General features: G+C 41.4%; 2 protein-coding genes across 11 annotated transcripts in view; one reads left to right on the forward strand and one right to left on the reverse strand.

Moving 5' to 3' along the window:
* Positions 1 to 8375, forward strand: part of Dnm1l (dynamin 1 like) — a 51006-nt gene extending 42631 nt beyond the window's left edge. For 3 of the 9 annotated variants that reach the window (XM_027413422.2, XM_027413416.2, XM_035444754.1), the window contains 8 exons: positions 1694 to 1786; positions 2413 to 2469; positions 3098 to 3175; positions 3455 to 3487; positions 5039 to 5215; positions 5364 to 5473; positions 7378 to 7537; positions 7651 to 8375. In XM_027413422.2, coding sequence (XP_027269223.1) covers positions 1694 to 1786; positions 2413 to 2469; positions 3098 to 3175; positions 3455 to 3487; positions 5039 to 5215; positions 5364 to 5473; positions 7378 to 7537; positions 7651 to 7707 — 765 coding nt within the window. In that variant the 3' untranslated portion in view covers positions 7708 to 8375. The remainder of the gene's footprint in view (positions 1 to 1693; positions 1787 to 2412; positions 2470 to 3097; positions 3176 to 3454; positions 3488 to 5038; positions 5216 to 5363; positions 5474 to 7377; positions 7538 to 7650) is intronic. The other 6 variants (XM_027413423.2, XM_027413417.2, XM_027413418.2 and 3 more) reach the window with 3 other exon arrangements.
* A 1436-nt stretch (positions 8376 to 9811) lies between these two features.
* Yars2 (tyrosyl-tRNA synthetase 2) lies at positions 9812 to 16666 on the reverse strand. 2 transcript variants are annotated; one of them, XM_027413425.2, is made up of 6 exons: positions 15865 to 16666; positions 15054 to 15221; positions 12707 to 12862; positions 12047 to 12217; positions 10283 to 10328; positions 9812 to 10024 (listed from the first exon to the last, which is right to left on the reverse strand). In XM_027413425.2, the coding sequence occupies exons 1-6, from the start codon at positions 16626 to 16628 to the stop codon at positions 9965 to 9967; spliced, it is 1365 nt and encodes a 454-aa protein (XP_027269226.1). In that variant the 5' UTR covers positions 16629 to 16666; the 3' UTR covers positions 9812 to 9964. The 2 variants fall into 2 exon arrangements, with proteins under 2 accessions (XP_027269226.1, XP_027269225.1); XM_027413424.2 differs by having other exon boundaries at positions 9812 to 10328; positions 15865 to 16664.
* Positions 16667 to 24517: the final 7851 nt, after the last annotated feature.

Raw genomic sequence — 24517 nt, forward strand, 5'->3', positions numbered from 1 at the left:
GTACATCTCTGGACATTTCCCTAGTGCCTGATTTCTCTTTAAGCCTGTACTGGCTCCCTCTCTGATGATGGCTCTTATTTTGCTCGCCTCTCTTCTTCCCCCTACACAACCTTCCTGCTCCTTTATGTCCTCCTCACTTCTCCTCTTCTCCCCTTCTTCTCATTCTTCTAGCTCCCTCTCTTCTCCCCCATGTTCCCAATTTGCTCAGGATATCTTGTCCCTTTCCCCTTCCTTCTCTGGGGGACCATGTATGTCTCTCTTAACACAAACTGAGGGAATGCTGGAAATTGAAATTACTCTTATGCCCCTAATTGGCTAGCTTTTGTTTCTTTGTTTGTTTTCCTTCTGAGTCTTGATTACTGAGCCTCTCTTAAAGTTTATCCTGGAACTCTTGGGGAGTGGCTGCCTAGTGGTCACTTCCTCATCAGGAATTGCTGTCAATCAGATGCCTAAACCTGATCTCACACTCTACCTACTCATAGACCCACTGGAACTTCTCGCTCTGCTCCATTGAGTTTGAATAACAAAGTTGTTCTGGAACTTAAGACAGTACAAAGCAGTCATAAGAGCCTTGGTTCCCCTTGTACTACCTTTTTCTCAGCATATTTTTGTTTGTATTTTATGATTTAGCTAGAAGCACTATAACCTTGGCCAGCAGACAACTACCAGTTAACAAGGAGCTCACCTTGTGTGGTAGTTCATTTGGTACTTGATAACTAATGTTTTGATAATCTTTCTTTTGTTCGGAATTGGCAGTGGGGAGTAAGTTTTGGAGAAGAATTGTGACTAGAAACATTTAAAGACTAGAAGATAAAGACACTTTAAAGGTGGCCATGGCCCTGTAAACAGTCCCTTACCCTCACCAATATTTCTGTAAGCAACCCTGCTGAAACTCAGTGGGTTAAAGACAAATGAAAGAAATGGGACTGCTAGTTGGGAAGAAGAAAGGGATAAGCAGGAGAGGGAGGGGACAAGGAGAATAATGGTGAATTTGATTAAAGTACATTATAAACATGTATGAAAGCATCACAAGTAAAACCAGTTATGGATAACTAATACATATTAATTTTTTTTTAAAGATAAAAAATGATGTAAGGGGGAAATGATATAAGTCTTAGGAATTCTGTAGAAGAATGAAAACATTAATTTTCACTTTTCCTTATGATTTTTAACTATGTAATTTTGACTTTTCCTTATGATTTTTAACTATGTGCTTCATGGTTCAGGCCAAGTTATTACTAACTATCTTGGGCTTAAATTCATTCATTATCTGAATAAAATTAGCATCTTTAACTTATCCCTAATTATGAACTGTTTCTTGTTAAAATTGAACATAAGCTTTGATACTAATGTGTGATCTGAAGTTTGAATAACAAATTTGTTTATTAAAAGCTTGGAACTTAAAATTGCATCAAGTAAAACACTTTTCCCAGTAATAGGAATTTACTTTCAACCTCTCTTAATGTCATGTTTTCCTTATTAGAAGTGCAATTTTAAACCTGAAGGTAAATAATTTAGAGCTAATTATCATTAGGCAAAAGGTGTTATTTGGAGTATAGTCACCTAGTATTTGAAACTGTTTCTTATTGTTTTCCAATATTGTCGGTATAATAAGTTTTTTTATATTTAGACTTCTTAAAGTTAGGTTAGACTGGTGTGTTTTATTATCTTAGCCTTATTTTGTTTTTTGTAGGTACATAACTTAGTGGCAATTGAGCTAGCTTATATCAACACAAAACATCCCGACTTTGCTGATGCCTGTGGGCTAATGAACAATAATATAGAGGTGAGTATAGTCATCAGTTTTTAGAGGTTGGAAATCAACTACAAGTAGTTTCATACAAAAGATGTGCCATATTGTTGTTGGTGTGTGCCCAGGAAATATGTTAAAGCCATTCCATTGCTTTCTTAATTTTAGTTCTCAAAATCACCTGGGACAATTATTTTTACTTTCCACTTTCAGTACTATTTCCAGGAATCAGCATTTTTTTTTTTTTTTGTAATAGGATAACTCTTTTTTAAAAACAGACATTTAAGATATGGGGTTTTTGGTTGTTTTTTTGTAGTTTGAATGACTTTTAAGAGTTTACATTTTCTATGATCTGTATACTCACATTCTTCTACCCTTCATTTGGGAGTCCCTGGTAAAGAGAGCCTCCGTTGCTGATGCTGTATTGTATCCCTGAGCAATTGTGTTTGGGAAGAAAACAAACAAGCATAGGGAAGCTTTAGGTTTCTAGAGTTGTTTTGTTTGTTTTTTTTTTTTTAATATAATCAATTATGGCATAAGTTCCCAAGAGTAATAGGATAAATCTGTAAGTTACTACACACTTTTCAACTAAGATGAACATGTTTTAGTAGACCTCTATCTCAATATTCTGATAATTATAAAAACTTGGTTACATTTTATAGGAACAAAGAAGAAACAGGCTAGCAAGAGAACTACCTTCAGCTGTATCACGAGACAAGGTAAATAAATAAAACTGTTTTTATGTTATATTCTCCACACCTCAGGGGAGAGCTCAGCCTCAGCCAGGTGTATTTCTCTGTGAGAATATTTTACTTCCTCTGTCTCTGATGGTTTAAGGATGGTGTATAAAGTTTTAAAAAGCTTTGAATAATTTAAAAATAAAGGTGGCTTTTAAGCATCAAGGATTCTTTATAAGATTCAGATTCTTTATAAGATTCAGATTTGTTCAATAATGATTTTATCATAAGGGCTTTGGGAGAGGGACGAAAACTGTGTATGTAGTAGGTGTTAATTCTTTGCAGCAACTTTCAGCAGTTACACCTCTTATCTTGGGTTCCTTGTCAGAAAAGCTCTCATTAAGTGCTGGACACCCTACCCCACCCCGCAAGGAGCAGCAAGCAGCATTAGATTCGGGTTTTCTTAAGTAAGTTTTCATTTGCAGAAAAGCTTGACAAGGGACAGTGCTGTAGGAAATGAAGCAGAGTATAGACTTGTATCTCCATGGGTACTTTTGTTTTTTTTAATTACTTTACTATTTTGTTTATAGAGGGAAAATTTTGTCTATAAAATGTTTCCAAATGCATTTGGCATCCTTGATTTTTTTCCCCCCTGCATTTTTGCCTTTAGTCTTCTAAAGTTCCAAGTGCTTTGGCACCTGCCTCCCAGGAGCCCTCCCCTGCTGCTTCTGCCGAGGCTGATGGCAAGGTCTGTTCTCATTCCTAATCTAAGCCTGCATGCCAAGTTTGGAGACAGTATGCTGAATAAAATGATATTAATATGGGGCATTGTGTTAGACTATTTTAGCCTGTCCAGATTTTTAAATTGTATAGCAAAGTATATATCCGAGTATTGTTGACATGCTTTCCTTTGCTTGCTATATAGAAGATATACATAGAAGAAATGATCTTCTACTTTTAAACTTTCAAGCTATTACTGTTTAAATCTTGCTTGTTAAATTGCATGTTTTAACATATCTTTTAACAGTTAATTCAGGACAGCAGAAGAGAAACTAAAAATGTGAGTCTCTTGCTTTAGAATGAAAATGTTGGTGCCTTTGGTTCTCACTAAAACACTCTTCACATTCATCAAAAAACCTGTTCGTACAGTGACCTCCATTTCTTGTCTGTGTTATGGTCTTAATGTTCCTTTTATCTAACCCATGTAAGGTGGCATTAGTCTAGCTTTTACACTGTTTTAACTGTTATTAACAATAGCCATTCCTACATCTGCTACCTGCAAAATTAGCTTCCAGTATCTTCTTTTGGTAGAGATTAAGATTTCAGAGCTGGAAATGGTCTGAGCTCTAGTCTGTTCAGTGCTTTCCTGCGTTTCCCATAATTGTCTGTATTAACTCTAAATATAGAATTTCACTTGTGCTTTCAAAGCTTAAGCAAATTCACAACCTGTGAGAGATTAAAGCTTGTCGATTCCTTAAAAAAAAGCTTGTCAATTCTTGATAATCGTTTTTCACTAAAGATCATGGGTAGAAAACTCAGACCTATTTCTTTTCTACTCTTTCTTTCACCGCTTATTCTCTAAGTGTAAGTTTCTCATCCTGAGCCTTATGGACATCTCTCTCTGTCAGCCATAGTCTCCAGGGAACCATTCTAATCATTGCACAAGTTTTATTTCATTCATGGTTCACTTTCCTTATGATTCCATTTCATTTATAATTCATGTCTGTTTAACAAACACTAAAAATTAATTACTCACTAACACATATAGATATCACTTATTTTTATATTTTTGATATTGTGACAGATTTTTCAAATTTGGATGATTCCCCAAACTGCTTATTTTCATACAAGTACCATAAGTCTTCCATTACATTTATATGACCCAATTCTTTTACATTTAGAAGATCTTAAAGATCTAAAAACATCTCTTAAATGTTGGTGTATTTTGTTTTTCTCATATTGTTTCTTTTAGAAGTCAAGAGTCAGAACCCAGAAAATAAGGTTCCAGAAGCAACTGTGGTGAAAGGGAGCAATGGCTTCTCACTGACTCCTTTCTCGGAATGAGGGATGGGGGAGCATATGTTGTGCTCATGTTGCGTTTCACATTTTAGGTAGCTTCTTGATGTGATAGTTGGGTGTGAGGATGTAGTGTTCTTTCTCTTAGTAAAGAGGTTTACTTTTTCTTTTGACTCTCAGGGATATAAACTAGTTTTAGAAATATGTAGAGGCTCACAGTTCTGTAAGCTCATATTCAATGGCTAGTGTTGAAGATTACTTTGGTGAGAAGCAACCGAGCAGCAGTTCTGTTTCCTTGTGTGTGCTTTTAATGTAGTGTTTGAGGAGTGGAGAAAGATGCAACATTTTGAAAAGTCAGTAAATGACAAATAAAAAGTAATTATATGGGACCTGAATTGGCTATTGGCTTGCAGGCAGCTTCAAACAGAACCTCACAGGTTTCTGGTGACAAATGCCATTATTATCTCTGACTTCATTATCTATTTGAATAAATTCCAGATAGGTACTACCTGTGTGTTCTGGATTACCATCCAACCAAATGAACTTCATTTGTTGTCAGATATACAGTGTATAGATTTGGCACTTGTGTTTTCAGGTTGTATCTGTAGGAGGTGGGATTGGAGATGGTGGTCAGGAACCAGCAACAGGCAACTGGAGAGGAATGCTGAAAACTTCAAAAGCTGAAGAATTGCTTGCTGAAGAAAAATCAAAACCAATCCCAATTATGCCAGCAAGTCCACAGAAAGGCCATGCTGTCAATTTGCTGGATGTGGTAAGTCATTAACAATTTGATTTAAATCTACAGACAAACGGAAGTCGTAGCAGAAAAAATTAAAGTCTCAAAATATTTTAACTTTTAAATATTAAATGTTGCCATTTCAAAATGGCACAGAAGTAATATTTTCCCCTTATCCTTTTAGCCAGTTCCAGTTGCACGAAAACTGTCTGCCCGTGAACAGCGAGATTGTGAGGTTATTGAAAGACTCATCAAATCCTATTTTCTAATTGTCAGAAAGAATATTCAAGACAGGTCAGTATTACTTAATATATAAATACTGCTGGATGAGTTCATGATCTGTTTTAATAAATCTTACATGAAACAATTTAGATTCTAAATCTAAACTGTGGTAACAAGACTTATTAGTCTGTTAACATGGAATGATTAGGGTATTATATATCAGCTGGAAAAAAATTTAATAATAAGAGGATCAAGTAATAGTGATGTGTGTCTATAATTACAGGTATCGAAAGACTTAGCCTCAAGGATAATGATCACAGATATAAGGCCAGCCTGAGATGCCCTCCTACCCCAGTCTCCAAATAAAATAATTAGAAAAGGGTAGCAGTGTGATTCCATGCTATGGTATAGAATTAGTTTAGTATAGTATTCATGAGGCATTGGATTCAATCCCCAGTGCTCTGAAAAAATTGAAAACAAATATAGTCGACATGGTTACATTTTATTACCTTATTCAAAATAAAGCACACCCTTTGCCAGGAATAACTTTCTATCTGCCTCACTTCTAATATGTCATATTTATGAATCAACCTACTAAACATTTCATGTTAAAGGGAACACAATAATTAATATTTGGCCTTTTGTCTGGCTTCCTTCTCTTGTGAGTATCCCTCCCCTTTTTAAAAAATATTTTAAGAATTCCTTGTGTTTTGATCATTTCTATTCTCCCTCCCCCAACTCTTTCTAAATCCATCCCCTTCTGCCCTTTCTCACCCAAATTGTTTGTTTTTCCCATCTCCAATCAGGGCCAGTTGGTGCTGCCTGATGTTCTTGGATATATGGCCTTCTACTGGAGTTTGCTTGACGTAACAGGGACTATACTCTAACCCTCTCCCAGCAGCTGAGAATTGCCAATACCTCCTCTGCTGAGGATGGAACTTTGTACCTCACACCCTAATCGTGGTGAATTTTGGTCTAGTTTAGCCTTGCACAACTGCCAAGTTCATATTTGCAACTGCCCTGCTGTGTCCAGAAAAGTTTCCTTAGCATCCACCACCTCTTCCACAATGAACCTCTATCCTTGGGAGGAGATAGATACAGGTGCTCCATTTAGGGCTGAACATTATGCAATGTCTTATTCTTTGCATATTGACCACTTGTGGGTCGGTCTCTGTGTTAACCACCATCTACAACATTTCTCTGGTGACAGCTAAGAGATGTCTTAATCTATGGGTATAACGTTAGGTCATTAGGAACTGGTTTAATACTATATCCATTTAGTATAATGGTGGTAGGTTCTCTTCTAAGGTCTTTGACCTGTGTAGCCATAGGCTCTTAGGCGGGTAATGGTGCCAGATATGGGATTTGTCTACTTATCAGTGTGTTTTAAAGCTTGTTCATACTGTATGGTTCAGCACTTCCTTTTTTCCAGTTACTATAATACTGGATCATTATTATTATATGCTATACCATGCTTTGTATATCTACTCAGCACATTATGAATACTTGATTTTCAGTTTTGACTGTTAAGATGTATGGCCACTGTTGTCTTTATAAGATAAGTGAGATGAATGAAGCTAATACATAAAGGATTGTGGCTTTGCTTAATATTATTTGAAGGGCATCTCTTACTAAATATATTTTCAGTGTTATTATTTTACAAAGCCATACTCAAGTCTAAAGTAGAGCAGTAGTTGTCAACCCTAATGCTGTGACCCTTTATTAATACAGTTCCTTGTGTTGTGGTGACTCCCTATCATTAAATTATTTTCCTTGCTACTTCTAACTGTAATTTTGCTACTGTTAGGAATCAGAATGTAAATGTCTGATATGCAGGGTGTCTGACACTTGACCCCACAGAAAGGGTCATTTGACATTCCCCCAGGTGGTTGTGACCCACATGTTGAGAATGACTGATCTACATTTTTGAAAATAGAATTATTACAAAGACTTCATGATTTTACTTTGCTTTGCAGCGTCCCAAAGGCAGTAATGCATTTTTTGGTTAATCATGTGAAAGATACTCTTCAGAGTGAATTAGTAGGACAGCTGTATAAGTCTTCCTTACTAGATGACCTTCTGACTGAATCTGAGGACATGGCACAGCGCAGAAAAGAGGCAGCTGACATGCTAAAGGTGACTGTTGTTTCCCATTTTCCTCCTGGAATATACATATACCAAATTCTAAAACTGCATTTACAAAATTCAGATTAATGTTGTAACTGGACTGTCTATATCTTTTGATGCAGGCATTACAAGGAGCCAGTCAAATTATTGCTGAAATCCGAGAGACTCATCTTTGGTGAACAGAACTGTCGAACACCTAGACTTTTGACTTGAACCTGCTAGCTACTGCCTACCTGAGTAGACGTTTATTTATGAACTCCTGTGTACTGCAGTGTATGAATTTGCTCTTGTGAAGACTGGCTAGAAGCTGAAAAGTATACTCTGCATTACAAAAATCACACACTTAATTCACATTTTTAAAGTTTCCCATGATACATGTATATCAAGTCTGTTTCAGTCACGCTTACAAGAACAGTTGATGTTCTAGTTGTACAAAGCAGTTTGTGTGTGGATATGACGACCTGTGTAACTTTTTGTAGTCTTAAAGCTGCAGCCGTAGTCCTCAGAAAGGGAGCTCCAGGACATTTCATGACTGTAATGCATGCACTATTTATATAGACTCATCTGGCTGTAAAAGATGGAGCTTGGCAAATTCCTCACATAATCAATGTATCCACCTATCCTTCATTTTTATAGTCTTCAAAAACAAAACTCTATAATCTTTGCTGTTTTGAGAAATGTGTAAGATCTGAAAGACTATCATAAAGATGTAGGAATACTCTGTAGTTATGGTTTATCCACTTCTGAGTCTATACTGCCCTGAAATACAACTTTGATTCATAATTAATTAGCCTGAAGACATGAATTGACTCCCTGCATTAAAAACTATTGAGAATTTACTTGGTAACAATGGCCAGTCCATTTTAATTTCTGAAAGATGACCTAAATTTCCCTTAGTTTACAGAGTAATAGTAATTCAGATACACCCTTAAAGTGGGCCAGTTGCATCAGGCTCCCAGACTCACACTGAGGTGGGACCTACAATTCCACTCTCTGTATACATCGGTAATGGCTACTTTAGTTCCATCCAATGACATGCATTAGAATAATGGTATGAAAACTCTGGTAGAATTTTGTTACTTAAAGAAAAATACTTGGACATACACATACACCTAAAGGCTTATAGACTATTAAACTGTATTTGGAGATTGAGGGTTGTGTTTACAACCTATTATGTGAAAATTGCATCTGGTTCTGTATCTAACCAAATAGTATATTAGTGTTACAAATACTAAAATTTCTTTTCAGGTTATAGCCAGGCATAATTTCTGAAATATTAGCAAGGAAAACAAGAACATGTTTAGTTTATGATACCCACTTAGTAATTTCAAACACAAAAGGGTCTACTTCAATGTGAGTGCATACTGCCTAAATATGTTAGCACATAAAAAAGCACCCTGCCATCCAACTATTAGGTGTCCATGATTTGTTTTTTAAGAGGTGACTACCACTGTAGCCTTTTGAATTTATAAGGAGGAAAAATGAACCTTTGTCCAACATTTCAAATAGGTTTTAAATGGAAGATGTTCACTTTAAAAACATACTACAATAGTGTACTTATTAGCACTACACACTTTGTACAAAGAAAACAAAAGCTTCCTTTGTTTGCTTTTACACCAAGTTGTGTTCTGAAACAGGAGATAATCTCTGGCATATTTATAAGACCACTGTATGTTCTTTCTGTGTAAATAAAGCTGCTGGTATGAAATGACATTAAAGTTTGCCAGTAAATGAATGTTTCCAGACTTGCCTCAGAAAAAGGTTTAAATAACTGCATCTTTTAAACATCTGAATCTATTTCATAGCCTAATAGTTCAACCTGTAAACAGGGGAGTTGGTGGCACATGCCGTTAATCTCAGCACTCGGGAGGCAAGCGGATCTCTCTGAGTTCAAGGCCAGCCTGGTCTCCAGATCGAGTGCCAGGATAGGCTCCAAAGCTACACAGAGAGAAACCTTGTCTCAAAAAACCAAATAAATAAATAAATAAATAAATGATAATAATGATTCAACCTGTATTACACCAAGTTTTATGGTATTTTTCCTATTACATTGTATCTCCAGACTAAAGATATAGAAGCTTGTTTCAAGTAACCCAGGGGTGAATGCTCAGAGGGAACACTACACTTTGCTGCAAGACTTCCAGAAGCTGCACAACACTTTATGCTTCCCTTGCCCCTGTGCACAATCGAGTTCGAGGCCAGCCTGGTCTATACAGTGAGTTCCAGGACAACCTCCAAAGCAATACAAAGAAACACTGTCTTGAAAAAAAAAAAAAAACCAACAACAAAAAAAGAATTGTTTATTTCTTAGCATCAGTCAAATATTTAAGTTTCCAACAGATTTCTTACATCTAAACAGACGTTAGAAGCTTAGCTGGGAGCTGTGTAACACTACTGAAATCAGCAAGTGCTCTTCACCTTACATAGTGTGTAATTTCATCCTTCACCTCCACTGTACCTCTTCATCAGTCCAGGAAGCAAGATGGGCAGATCTCTCTTAAGAATAAACCATAGTTAAATAACTTTATTTAAAAATACATAAAAGTATTTACATTGTAAGGCCTTGTGGATATTCCACTCTTTTTTTGAAGACCCTCCATGTTTTGAAGACGAATGATGGATAAATCTGAACAAAATCTTTCACAACTGCAGCCATTTTATAATATAGAAATTCTTTTTTCCTATTTTAAGTAAGGAGAGTCCATTCTTCAGAATATGTTGTCCAATTACTAAAACACTCTCAGGATTTGTTACCTGTCTGTGATTTATACTGACTCCGCCTTCTGTTATCATCCGATACCTGCAAGTAGAAAGATTTAATAACTAGAAGTATCCAATCACCGGATGCAACCTAATACTTTTTAAGGGAAGTTGTCAGTACATCCCCTGGCTGACCTGAACTCACACTGCAGCTCAGGTGGGTCTTTATCCTGTGATCGTCCTACCATTAACCTCCCAAGCATCTGAGCTTACAGGCTTGCAACACAGGCTCAGGTAGCCCAGCTTTTTGACACATTCACCTCATAATGGTTTTTAATGGAGATTCAATTTCAGAATTCCTGTATTTTTTGTGTAGGGAAAAAACAAAAAGAACAATTTTGCTTTTAAAGTATGTTATCCCCGTAAGATACAGGTCACAAATACCCCTACTTAAATCTTTAGGAAAGTTGATAGGAAACTGGAACATATTAAGACTGAATAATACTGTTTAAAATAAAAAAATTCTTTCTTAATCAGCTGATTTCACAAATGGAGAAATCAATAGCTGGTTTAATAAACGTATGATAGCAAAGGTGAGTTTTACTCAACGTCACATCCAATTCATTCAATCAAGTACCTACTATGTGCTAAACATAAGTAGCATTAAAGAGATAGAGACAATACACAATCTTCAGCACTGTTGTGCTATGGGGGGATTAGGTGTTTCTCTGGGGGCACACTAGGTAGATGAGGGCTGGGAGCTTTTTTGACAGGTAAGATTATTAAGACACTGAATGACAGTAATTTTGACAAGAAACAAAACAGAGCCTTGAAAGTCTATGAATAAAGTAAACACTGGCTTTCTTTGATCTGCATGTGTTACTAAAGTTAAGCAACTCGAACACAGCTTTATAAAATCAAGCCAACAACAAAAATGTTTCTATGTAGAAACATTCTTCTAGGAAGACTGCTTACATGCTAAATGTGCAGGCCAATCCTACTTGGTGTATGAAAAATGCAGAACACTGCTGACTGGCCAAGCAGCAGACTGACCAGACCCAAAGTTCACAAGAAAATAAATGAACCCACACATGCTGCAGGGGAGAATTGGACTCCAGCCTTAAGTTTAGTGCATTTTAAGTAAGATATATTAGGGAATAAATAAATAAATAAGGTAGAGTGGCAGGTCATGAACAAAGAGACATGGTACTTTGTCAGCACCCGGAAATTTAGAGCTCACTGGAGAGGCAGACATTCCAAAACAACTTAAAGAAAGCAACTAACAAATGTCATTCATGTAATAACCATGGGCAAATGGCAGGGACTTATTGCAAAGTCCCATAGATAAGGCACCAAAGGTTCCTGATTATTGCTTTTCCTTGTACATGTAGCTGTTCAATTATAAATGGACATTCCACATGCCAAATTGCTTTTTGTAGAGCAAAAGTATTATTCCCTAATATGATGGAGCTGGGGAATTGCAATATGCAGAAAAATGTAATTCCCAAGGAGAATATTCCACAATTTATAAGCTTTATAAAGTTTTGTTTCTATGCTCATTTTAGTAATTAATTTTAAAATAGATCCTGTCCTCAAGTGAGGCTGAATAAGAGATAGGTCCTCTGTGACCAAATCCCTGAGCTGACTGGTCCCAGTGAAATACTTCAGGAAGGATCACTGTCCTCTACATTTTCAACTGTATGAACCTAACTTCTGCAGGAGATGAGTTACATGAAAGCACTGTCCGGAAAACACTCTGGAAACATGCTGTCAAGTGCAACATTTCATAGTGAATTAAGAATCAAAGTTAAATCTTACCCTCGGGGACCATCTGGAATGGCATTTGCTTTCCGGCATGTATCTATAACACTTGTTCCAGGGTCGAGAACTAATTCAGAAAATGAAGCTTCTTTAAACAATTCTTTTAACTCTTGGTCAGACATGACCTCCAGTGCCTCTATGCTGCTATGGTAAAGTGCTTGTGTACACCTGAAAAACATGAAGCCACATCAGGGACTGCTTCCTCCCACCACTGACCAGTTATGGGATGCCCACTGTGTTCCACAGTACAGTTTTTCATTCAACAGCAGCATTGGTTTTGTATAATCCACCAAAGATTTATCCACAAAGACAATTTAAAAATACTTTAAATACAGTCCAGGTTAGTCATGAGAAACTAAGTTTAATTAACCTATCTCAGCATTCCCTCGATACCTGTAGTTCTTTGTTGAGGGGCGGGGCCTCATGAGAGTTCCCCCTTCTGTATTAGCACACCTATCAGCATTACACTTGTTTAGGCAGCTTTCCTGTAGTACTGTGAGTGAAGCTTCCCTATCATTTCCAGGAGACACAATCTCACAGCCAGTTTCCAGTCCTCCGGCTCTGATAGAATCTTTCTTCCCTTCCTTCCAAGATGTTCGCTGAGCCTTCTGCGGAGTCGTGTTGTGGACTAGGAACATTATTTTAAAGCCAACCAACCTTTTAGCAGCATCCAGACCTTCTTGTCCATGAACAAGCTTTGTCACTTCTGCAGCAAGTCGTTTCTGAGCACCCCGCTTTTCGGGCTCTTTGACATGCAGCTGCATAATGTGATCAATCTCGGGAAGGGGGAGAAAAGTGAAGAGCTTCAGGTACCTGCAGGACAAAAGATGACGCATTGTATGTGCAGCATCTACATGTGCAGCTTTAAATTCATTTTCAAATTTATGAATGAAAAAAGGTAGAATGTATTTAAACTATATACTTAAACACAGCCCTAATGGACAGGATTTTCCAATACTTGTTTTCCACTTTCCTTAAGTAACGAAATGGTACAGCCCCATCTCCTTCCCTTTTTAATGCCAAGAGATAATTTGTGTGCCTCCTTCCTAAGCATACTTTAACATATTTATTTGTTTCCTTAAAAAGCATTGCATAAATTAAAATTTGACATGAGCAGTATTCTGTATGTTAATTTTTGCAAATGCTATGTAGAAAAGAACACGTCACAAAGTTTAATGAACCATTATAAAGCAAACACCTATGACATCATCCTCTTAAGAAATACAAGACTAAGAATAAAATCATACTACTTTGTTCTACTTTGACACACCAGCATGTTCAGATTTATGTCACAAGCACAGCTTTCCAAGCTATTACTACTCCATGATTTACTCTACTGTGGACATTGTATGTCTACTTTTGAACATACTCATTCCATGAATACCTTCATTTTTTCTTGGTACACACGAGGGAATTTCTGTTAAGCATGTACCCAGTAGAGATTATGTCAGATCATACCTTATGTACAACTATTTCAAAGATCTCTAAGTTTATTTCATCACTCTGGAGTAGTTCATATTGTCATTGGTGGGTACAACAGGAGACACGGACCAACACATCTGACTGAGAAGTTTTCTTCTCCCTTTGACATTTGCACTCAGGGAAAGCTGGATCCCTGATTATACCATAGAAAACTTGAGGGGACCAACCAGAGTGAAACAAAATTAGTGAGTTTCTTAAGATTAAAGTACAGCACACAATTTCAATTCATGACTAGGTATCTTCACAACAGCTACCTACAGGGATCTGTGGCTAAGTTACCTGGCTTAAAAGATGTAATTTACTACAATATTTAAATAATTAAAGCTTTAGGAAAAACAAGGGTGCAAGCCGGTCGTTAGTGGCTCACGCCTTTAATCCCAGCACTCAGGAGGCAGAGGCAGTCCGATCTCTGTGAGTTCGAGGCCAGCCTGGTCTCCAGAGCGAGTGCCAGGATGGGCTCCAAAGTTACACAGAGAAGAAACCCTGTCTCAGGGAAAAAAAAAAAAAAAAAAAAAAAAAATGGGTGCTGGCTTTTTAAAGAATATCTTTTTAAGTGAACTGTATGTGGTACCCTGTTTAGATTTAGTGATGAGAGGAGGGTCTCACAATGTTGCCTAAGACAACCTGGAACCCTGAGACTCCCAGCCTAGTGTCTCACAGCTGGAATCACAGGCACACTCCTAGGCTCCAGCTGAGGAAAACCTAAAGGTGTTTTATGATGTACAAAACAAACTTGAAGAGTCCTATCAGTGAGATGAGACAAAGAGAGATGTTTGAAATTAGGATAAAAGGAATGAATAACCTAGAATATGCAAGTAATACAATCCTATGTTCTTGCTAGACACTGAAACAATTTTGGTTTTAAATTTTCTAGCCAGTCCCATTGTAGTTTCTACTTTAACCAGCAAGCAGTACCTAGGACTGAAGTACAGTTACATGCTCCTCTAGCATACACAAGGAAGGGTGTGGGATCAACCCTCAGCACTGCCAGGCATGGTAAGTGTCTGGAGGCTTACCACCGTACCACCAGGCTGAGGTGGAAGACTCGAGTCAGAGGCTGTCCTGGGCAGCTCACAACATCTGCATTTTTTCTTCCAGGACCGGGATGTATACAGCTCAGTGGTTAAGCACCTGCCTAATAGCTGTTCAACCCTGGGTTCAACTCTAGTAGAATAAAACTAAACAAAATTATTACAGTTAAATGGCAATACCTGCCAGGCAGTGGTGGCACACACCTTTAATCCCAGCCCTTGGGAGGCAGAGGCAGGCGGATCTCTGCGAGTACAAGGCCAGCCTGGTCTACAAGAGCTAGTTCCAGGACAGCCTCCAAAGCCACAGAGAAACCCTGTCTCGAAAAGCCAAAATAAATAAATAAATAAATAATAAAATGGCAATATCCTGTGAAACAATGATTTTACGCTTAAGCAGAATCAACATTTAAAAATCTACAAAGACTAAAGATCCAGTAGCTAGAACTGAATCCTAACTGTAAATTAATTTTTCTCAGCTATTAAAAGCTTACCTTTCTACAGAATCATCTTGCTGTCTGACAAAATACTGATAAAGTTCAAACGGTGATGTTTTCTCTCTGTTTAGCCAAACAGCGTTGCCAGCAGACTTTCCCAGCTTTGCTCCAGTTGTACTTGTAATTAGAGGTACAGTGATTCCGAATACATCTTCTCCAGTCAACCTACACACACATCCATGGTATTCTGTAAGCACAATTGGTTTCACCAAGCACGATTCAGATTTGAGTATGGTCACTTACTATGTTTTTTTTAAACCCTTCTCAATCTAGACTGCTAGTCCTTAGGACCTACAATACCACTCACTTTACATCTATTTACATTCGTCATGCTCAACTGCAATTGCTCGAATAATACTTCTGAGCAAGCGATCAGGAAGTGACTTAGAAAGATGGGGGGACGACGGGGAAGGGGGACTGGATGCAGGAAGGCACATTTAGGAGGTGCTTTTCAAAGAGTTTTTTTTTGTTTGTTTATGATTTTGTCGTGTAGCACACGAGCCAGCCCCACACTCGGTGTTCCTCAAGAAAATGCTGTGAAAATCTTCTGGAGAGCGAAGGGCTAAATTAATTGGACTACTAAACAGAAGTCCAATTGTTTTCAGGTATAAATAAGAAAAGCAATTTCCCAAGTTAGAAACTGAGGGCGGCGACTCAGACACACTACAAATCTTTAAGTGATGTGCTTCCAGCAGTTCTACAACCCGCCCATAACCCAGGCCTTCTAACTGGCAGGCGCCGTACCTACTAATGGGTGAAGTAGGTATCCGTCCCTGGATTTCTGTGGCATCTAATAACCCAAGCTTACTTGTGGATGAACTCGTATCCAGACATGATGTTGCCCAGCTGATCCGATCCGCCCAGCTGCACCCGGCATCCATAGCGCTGGAAGAGGTAGTAGAAGTCGTAGGCCTGGAGCACTTGGTAAAAGAACTCCGCCAGGCTCATGCCCTCGGGGCTCTTGAGGCGACTCTGCACGCTCAGCCGGCTCAGCAGAGTGCCCATGCGGAAGTGGCCGCCCACTGAGGCCAGGAAGTCCACCAGGTGCTGCTCCCGGAACCAGGCGGCGTTGTCGAGCACGGTAAAGGTGCCCCAGGGCCGCCCGTCCGCGAAGAGCCGCGCGTGGTTGGCCGCCAGGCTCTCGAGCCCCTGCCGCAGGGCGCGCGCGTTGGCCTGCACGCAGTCGGCGCTCAGCGCCTGGCGCCCCTTGCTCCGGCCGCTGGGGTCCCCCAGGAGGGCTGTGGAGCCTCCCACGAGCGCGATCACGTTGTGGCCGGCTCGCTGGAAGTGGAACAGACCCAACAAAGTCAGCAGGTGCCCCACGTGCAGCGAATCGCCCGTGGGGTCGAAACCGCAGTACACCGTCTGGGGCGACGAGCCCGCCCTGCGGCGGTCCAAGAGTTCCGGGAGCTCGGTCTTCGTGCCGCTCTCAGGGAAGAACTCCTTGAACAGGCCCCGCGCCCTCGGTGCCGCCAGTATTCCCCGCGCGCCCGTCCGCACCACGCGCAGCCCGCGCGGCCAGACCCCCGACAGGGGCACTCGGTAGAGACGGCTCAGCGTGGGCGCCGCCATCTTGCCGCACACGCAGGGCACGCTGGGCCTCGGCCGCCCGGAGATCGCGGTCGCCGCACTGTCTCTCTGCGCATGCTCGGGCGGGGCCGGAGCGGGGTTTGAGTAAGTTTAGTGCCGTGGGCGGTCCTGGTGTAACTGGTGAGTCCTGTCTTGTGGTCCCCACGGTGTTCTCTGTAATTTCATTTCCGTTTTCTCAGAGTGGATGTTGTGATAGTACCGTGTACTGTCATTTAAAATGATCATACTGAAAGCCCGGGATGCTAAAGTTCCACAAGTCTTGGGCCTGTAGAAAGAGATTGGGAATTGGCTCAAACTTGGAGCTGTGTGGAGACGGAATTCCGATATACCAATTTTCCGAGTTAGTGAGAGCCTCCGCATGCGCGCGCGCACACACGAACACACACACACACACACACACACACACCATTCTTTAGTGTGTGCCCTGGGGGTGGCAATCTCCTCCAAGCTATAGTTAGGGGAAAGTCACACTCTCTCTCACACACACACACACACCATTCTTTAGTGTGTGCCCTAGTGGCTGTGTGGAGACGGAATTCCGATATACCAATTTTCCGAGTTAGTGAGAGACTCAGCATGCGCGCGCACACACACACACACACACACACACACACACACACACACACACACACACACACACACACACACACACACACACACACACACACACACGCTGTGTGGAGACGGAATTCCGATATACCAATTTTCCGAGTTAGTGAGAGACTCAGCATGCGCGCGCGCACACACACACACACACCACACACACACACACCACACACACACACACACACACACACACACACACACACACACACCCCACCCCATTCTTTAGTGTGTGCCCTAGTGGCAGTCTCCTCCAAGCTATAGTTAGGGGGAAGTCACACTCACACACAGACACCATTCTTTAATGTATGCCCTAGGGGTGGCAGTCTCCTCCAAGCTCTAACGAGAGGAAAGTCAGCAGAAGAACTACTGACTCCCTATGACTGGAGTCATTCAAATTTAACACGTCAGGAGCTTCTGAGGACTGGCCTCACCAGGATGAGAATTCTCATTGTCAGCTCTGTGGCAGGTAACCAGTCCCCAGGTCCTACTGTAGAATCTGACTCGTTTTCTTTAAACATTTTAATTAGTATACACGAATTATACAAAATAATGAATTATTCCAACATTTTCAGACATGAATAGACTTTGACCGTATGTTCAATATCAAGCCTTGTGTTGGACTCCCTGAACTGCCAGTTGGAGGTTTGCGTGCAGGAGGATTATTGAGATGTGCCATTTGTAGACAACACCTACAACAGAGTGAGAGAAGGGGCGGGGATGGAGGGAGAGAGAACAATTGGACAGTGCTGGCTAGTTTTATGTCAACTTGGGAAAGCTAGAGGGACTTCAACTGAGAAAATACTCGAAATCATACTGGCCTATGAACAAGCCAGTGGTGTAGGGATTTTTTTGAACATATTTATTTATTTTGTGTTATCAGTGACCTGTCTTCATGCACACCAGAGAGGGAATCAGATAACATTACAGCCACCATGTGGTTGCTGGGAATTGAACTCAGGACCTCAGGAAGAGCAGCCAGTGCTCTTAACTGCTAAGCCATTTCTCCAGCCTGTTGTGTTTTCTTGATTGGTGATTGATGTGGGAGGGACCAGCTCACTGTGGGTGGTGCCAGCCTTTGGCTGGTGGTCCTGAGTGGTATAAGAAAGTATATATGAACAAGCCATGTGGAATGAGCCAATAAGCAGCACTCCTCCATGACTTCTGGGATTTCCTTCCACAGTCATCTGAATTGAAGCAAGGAGCTAGGCTGTTTTACTTTATTACTGACTAATCTTTAAATACGAGATGCTTTTGGAGAGGGATCCAATTTTTTGGCAAATCATTTGTCTTGAGAGCCAAATACAGAAAGCAAACAACACTCCTAGTATCCTAGCAGTTTATGGACTTCGTACCATGGTCCTGAAACAGGATCCTGGCCCATTTCCAAGATCTTTCCATTTCCCAACAGTAAGTTATTTAAAGAAGACATTATTTACTTTAATTAGTGATTTATTATCTTGATTAATTAATTTGCTTGTCTATCAATGAGTTTAATTTCTCATTGTCAATAACACATGGAATTCTCTAATATTGGAGAAAATAAGCAGGAGTTTTCTTTCATGTTGTTACTCAAAATTTTCTAAAAATTCTAATCAGAATCTGTTGATCTACAGTTTTATGCCCCACACTTTGATCAGGGACAGACTATAAGATGTATAGCAGAAAGTTCACCTCAACACCCAGCAGATATTGCACCCAGCCTGGGAAAAAATCTTTCACTCATGAGTTTAGGTTAATATGACAAATACCCTCCACCTGTCTGTGACTTTAAAGGGTGTGTTAATATTTTTATATTAAAACATCTAACTTTGTATTGTGGTTTGGTTACTCACTTCAATACTGCTTCAGTATAAATACATGCACTCAAGTCAGCATTACATGATGACCCCATACTTAATGGAGAAATTTTCAGATGATGATAATTAAAAACTACTATCTAGTATTAAAGTTTATTTTTAAATCTTTTAAGAATAGATTTGACTCTGACCATGGTGGTTTATTTGGGAGGCTAAGGCAGGAGGGTTGATATAAATTTGAGGCTAGACTGTCCTACATAGCAAATCATTCCCACCCCCAGCCATTTGGTTTCTTACACATTGTATTTCATAAAGGAACAATACAGCAGGTGTGTATAGGTCAGAGGCCAACCTCAGGCATCATTCCTCAGGAGTTTTGACCTTTGAGACAGGGTCTCCGATTAGGCGGGACTGGCTGGCCAGTGAACCCCATGTTTCTGCCATTCTCTGACTCCCTAGGTGAGTCTACAAGTGTATTCTTCCACACCTGAAATTTTTATATGGACTTTGGGGATCAAACTCAGTTCCTGGTGCTTGCAAACCAAGCAAGCACATATTGTTTACTTCAACACAGTGACTTAAACTTGAGTTATAGGGCACATCTACTCTGCTATTACTCTTTTTCTAGAACAAATTATCATATAAATATTCTGTTGTAAAGAATCCCCGCTGGGGGTCCAGAGAGATGCCTCAGCGGTTAAGAGCACTGAATGTTCTTCCAGAGGTCCTGAGTTCAATTCCCGGCAACCACATGGTGGCTCACAACCACCTTGAATAAGATCTGGTGCCCTCTGCTGACGTGCAGGCAGAAGACTGTATACATAATAAATAAATAAAAGCTTAAAAAAAAAAAAAAGAATCCCTGCTGTATGTGACTTCATTTTCCAGCTGTAAACAACCATAAATATGATACCAATCAAAAGATATGTATAGGTAAGGCCTTTGTGCTATTTATTCCACTGCCTACAAGTACACAGCTTGAAATGCCTTAAATGCCAGCTTTGATGCAATGTGTTACTTTGTTTTCTATTCTGTGCTGTAACACTGTTGTTTAACATTTTCATCGGAAATTGAAGCATTCCATCCTGCAGGCAAGTTCTTTAAGCAGGAAGGTAAACAAGTCAAAATAGCTTCAGGAAGTCCCTGAAACTGATCAAATGGTATAAAGGCTTTCTCCCTGCCAAAATAAGCAATAAAAGCCGAGAGTCCCTCCCAGACTCAAAAAAGCCAAACTGCAAGGAAGACTCTGAGACTAGCCAGGCTGTAAAGAAGACTATGAGAAGTGAGCTACCTGAAAGAGGTTTGGACCAGTGTCACTTGGAAAGGTCAATTTCCAAACTATTGAGCTGCCTGCAGACTATGCGGTGCCCTCTGGGTTTCCCAGCTTTTGTGAGCTGTCACCAGTGCTGGGGTGGGCCTTGGTAATGCAGCTGTCTTGGAGTCATTTCTTCTGTATGTAGTTCATCATCCATACTCCACAATAAAACTCACTGTTTCACCAAGTTGGACTTTGGTGGTATCAGTACTTTGGTCTGTTGTGGGCTCCCTATTGGGGTGAGTAGATATGTGTGTTGCATCTCCCCAGGAAAAGTTTTGTCACATAACAAATATAGCCAAAAGCAACTCAGAAGAAAGGCTGTATTTGGCATACACATACCAATCACAGTTCATCACTGAGTAAAGTCAGGACGGGAATGTGGAGGCAGGAATTAAGCAGAGGCCCATTGCTTGCTACATCTAACACCAGCATGTCTGGTAAGCCCCTCCCTCTCCACCTCTGGGCATGCTTCATGAGTGAGAATTTGTCTTGTGACCGAATGTGGTTTTCACCTTTTGGATTTGTTCTAAAGCCCCAGTACTGGGCAACCTCATGACTTTAGGGCTCAGGGCCCCTCAGGCTCTGCTTTTTTTTGGGGGGGGTGCTGTTTCTATGTGACGATGCAGAACGCCATACACCCACCCACTCCCACAGCCCCTGGACCTTGTGGGTGATGGCCCAAGGCCAGCCCATGCCACGGTTCACAATGCATTTCTGGGATACTAGAGTACAGCCTCTGGACCCTATCTTTACTTCGCTCACAGAAAATGTGCCTACCCCAGTACCCGTCCCCTCCCCAACCCCAGATAACATGGCTGCTAATCGAATCCTGATATTTTATGGGCCATTTACAACATTCTGCCAGGGATCCAATATTTGTGTTGTGTACCCTATAGCCCCAAGCTTTTTTCTCAATGTCTTTTCTTGTCTGTCTGCCTCTTGTTCCTAGCATATGATCTAGCCACACTGAGTCACTCTCTCTCTCTCTCTCTCTCTCTCTCTCTCTCTCTCTCTCTCCCTCCCTCCCCCTTTTTCTCCCCTCTTTCTCCCTGAAGGGCCCAGACCCTCACTCAGCCCCCTGCTTTGGCAGCCATGACAAGCTGCAGAAAAGACCCAGCAAGACATATAGGCCTCTGACTCAGCGACATGTGCTGAGCCCCAGACCTTGCCCAACCTTGTGCTAATCACTAGGAAGCCAGATACCCTCCATGTGGCAAGGAACCAATCAGAAGTTAGCTAGCAGGCTCTAGATGTGCTTTACTGATAACAGTGGAATGCAGAGCATAGCAACTGCTGGGGATGGCATAGCAACCTTTCTGTAGCTTCAGCTGACCAATCAACTCAAGACAGGTTACCCAAGCCCGGAGGTGCACCAATCCTGAGACTGTTACTATGCAACTAGCAGACCCCCAGACACTCCTCTTGTACTACCTTAATATATTCTCTGCCCCACAGCTGCTCAGGGTTCCTCTTGCTCCACCTGATGTGTCAGACAGACCCAAATTAATCCCAGTTAACTCATTAATAAAAAGACACTTTGCTTTTGCATGGGAACTGGTCTCTTGGTGGTTTGGGGGGGGGTTCAGAGTTTTGGCACAACATCCCTTCTCTTCACCCAGTAAAACTTCCCACGTGGTGTTTTTGTCCCTCACTCAGTGTGGATTCCTGCCAAGGTGCCTCTCTTGTCATACATAACAGTATATATTTGAAACTCCCAGGCCCATGGTCTTGATAGTTGGGGAGAGGAGTCCCAAGACCAAGAAAACAGGAACCCATCCTTCGTAGGCAATAGGCAGGGAAACATGGGTTTGATTAACAGGAGTACTTGTCTGGAGTCCATTAGACCTGTGAGACATGGATCCAAGTTGACTTCCTGAAGCTTACAAGAATTTTTGGCTTGGTTTGGTTTGGTTTGGTTTGGAGGCTGTCCTGGAACTAACTCTTGTAGACTAGGTTGGTCTCAAACTCACAGAGATCCTCCTGCCTCTGCCTCCCGAGTGCTGAGATTAAAGGCATGTGCCACCAACACCCAGCAGTACCTCTTTTCTTGCTCTCCTCTCTTCCCCCGACTCAATCTTCCTGCTACCTTATGTCTTCCTCTTCCCTCCTCTTCTCCCCTTCTCTTTCTCCTAACTCCACCACCCCTCCCCCAATACTCCCACTTTTCTAAGGAGATCTTGTCCCTTTCCCTTTCTCAGGGACCATGGGGGGGACCATGTATGTCTCTCTTAGGGTCCTCCTTGCTTCCTAGCTTCTCTGGCGGTGTGGATTGTAGGCTGGTAATCCTTTGCTCTAATATCCATGTATGAGTGAGTACATACCATGTTTGACTTTTTGTGACTGGGTTACTTCACTCAGGATGATTTCTTCTAGTTCCATCCATTTGCCTTCGAATTTCAAGATTCCATTGTTTTTTCCCTCTAAGTAGTACTTGAAAGGCCCATTGCCTCGCTGTCCCCCCCCCCACCTATGCCGATGCTGGGTGTTCTCTCTGGAGCAGCCGGGATGGGCTGGGAAGGATGGGGGCGGAAGGAGCAGTTGACCGAGGGCAGCGCGGCGGGGACTGAGCAGGGCAGGGCCAGGGTGAGGCCAGGGGCTGGAGAGTGCAGCGCGGTCGATGCTGCTTGTCCGGGAGCTGCGAGCTGCCGCAGAGCCGCCCTGCTTCCCCTTCATCCCGCTGTCCCTGCCCCCGCCGGCCTCCACTTCCGTCTTCCCTCCCAAGCCGGTTCACCCAGGCGGGGCCGCGACCCAGGCCCACCCACCTGGTGCCGCGCCCCGGGGCTGGGGCCGAGCGGGGAGAGGGCGCCCCCCGCCCCCCTTGGTCCCAAGGTCAGCCACCTGGGCGCGGAGGGAGGAATCAAGTCTGTTGTACCAGACACCAGACCTTGAGAATATACTGATCTGGAATGGCTCTGTGCCTCATTTGAACCATCCAATAGAATCCCTGTTCCTCGCTTGCGTTTTTTTTTCTATAAAAAGGCACCTTTCCCTTGGCTCGGGGCGCTTGGCCTCAGAAAAGCTAAGTCGCCCGGGTACCCGTATCCTCAATAAAGCCTCTTGCAATTTGCATCCAAGATCGTGGTCTCGTTGGTTCCTGAGTACGGGGGTCTCCTCCTACGAAAGTACCTCTTTGGGGGTCTTTCATACTCCATTGTGTAAATGTACCACATTTTCTTTATCCATTCTTCAGTTGAGGGGCATCTTGGTTGCTTCCAGGTTCTGGCTATTGCAGATAATGCTGCTATGAACATAGTTGAACAGATGTCCTTGTTATATGAATGTGCATCCTTTGAGTATATGCCTAAGAGTGGAATCCAGCAAGAATTTTTTAAGTTTACCAAAAGAGATAAAAGTTTTAGATATGTTAGGATCACCACTGGTTGTAATCTGTATTGTAGAAAAAACAGATTCATAGTCGTAGTCATTTATCATGAGACACAGTGGTTGATTACTGAGAGCACTAATTGCAAAGCAAGTTCCTTTTAAATAAAGAAATAATAAAAAGTTATATTAAAAACTGTCTTGTGCATCTTTTGTTGTTGTTGTTTGTTGTTGTGGGATTTCTCTGTGTAGCCCTGGCTTGGCTATCCTGGAGCTCACTCTGTAGTTCAGGTTGGCCTTGAACTCAGAGATCTGTCCACCTCTGCCTCCCTAGTGCTGGGATTAAAGGCATTCTCCACCACTGCCCAGTTTGTGAGTTTATATTTTTCAGAGTGAAGTCTGCCAGGTGAACTGTCTGTGTCTGCCTTTCTCAGCAGGACACCCAGTAGCTTTAGAAAAGAAAGGGCTGGGACCTGATTTTACATATGAAATGAATTAACAAGGTCGCTGCAGCCTTGGGGGAAGGTGCTGGTTTTCTTGTTGCTGGGAATGTAAAATTAAAGTTAACCATCAATATCAAAGATCTGAGAAGGATACATTGTAGCAGAAAGTATAATCCAAATGGCCTATGTATCAAGTAAAATGACAGAGACTTACCTACTACTTAGACTCCCATGGTGGGAGCAGAAGTAGTCTTTGGCTGCCAGACCCAGAAAGTCTGAGAGATTTTCCTGTGGAGAAGGAACCTGGGAAAACTGACCAGCTGTGGCAAGGCAGAGCAGGGCAAGTCAACCCAATAGTGTCTACAGTGTGGGCAGAGCCCTGGCAGC

Source organism: Cricetulus griseus, chromosome 4 (genome assembly GCF_003668045.3).
Source record: "Cricetulus griseus strain 17A/GY chromosome 4, alternate assembly CriGri-PICRH-1.0, whole genome shotgun sequence".
In the NCBI taxonomy this organism is placed as follows: Eukaryota; Metazoa; Chordata; class Mammalia; order Rodentia; family Cricetidae; genus Cricetulus; species Cricetulus griseus.

What these genes read in the sequence shown, in the direction of transcription:
- Yars2 (XM_027413424.2), bottom strand. Translation starts at nt 16,628, where the DNA reads ATGGCGGCGCCCACGCTGAGCCGTCTCTACCGAGTGCCCCTGTCGGGG. An exon ending in GGTCTGGATGCTGCTAAAAG is followed by an intron (nt 12,218 to 12,706) that starts GTTGGTTGGCTT and finishes CATGTTTTTCAG; the next exon opens with GTGTACACAAGCACTTTACC. An exon ending in ATTCCAGATGGTCCCCGAGG is followed by an intron (nt 10,329 to 12,046) that starts GTAAGATTTAAC and finishes TTCTACTTGCAG; the next exon opens with GTATCGGATGATAACAGAAG.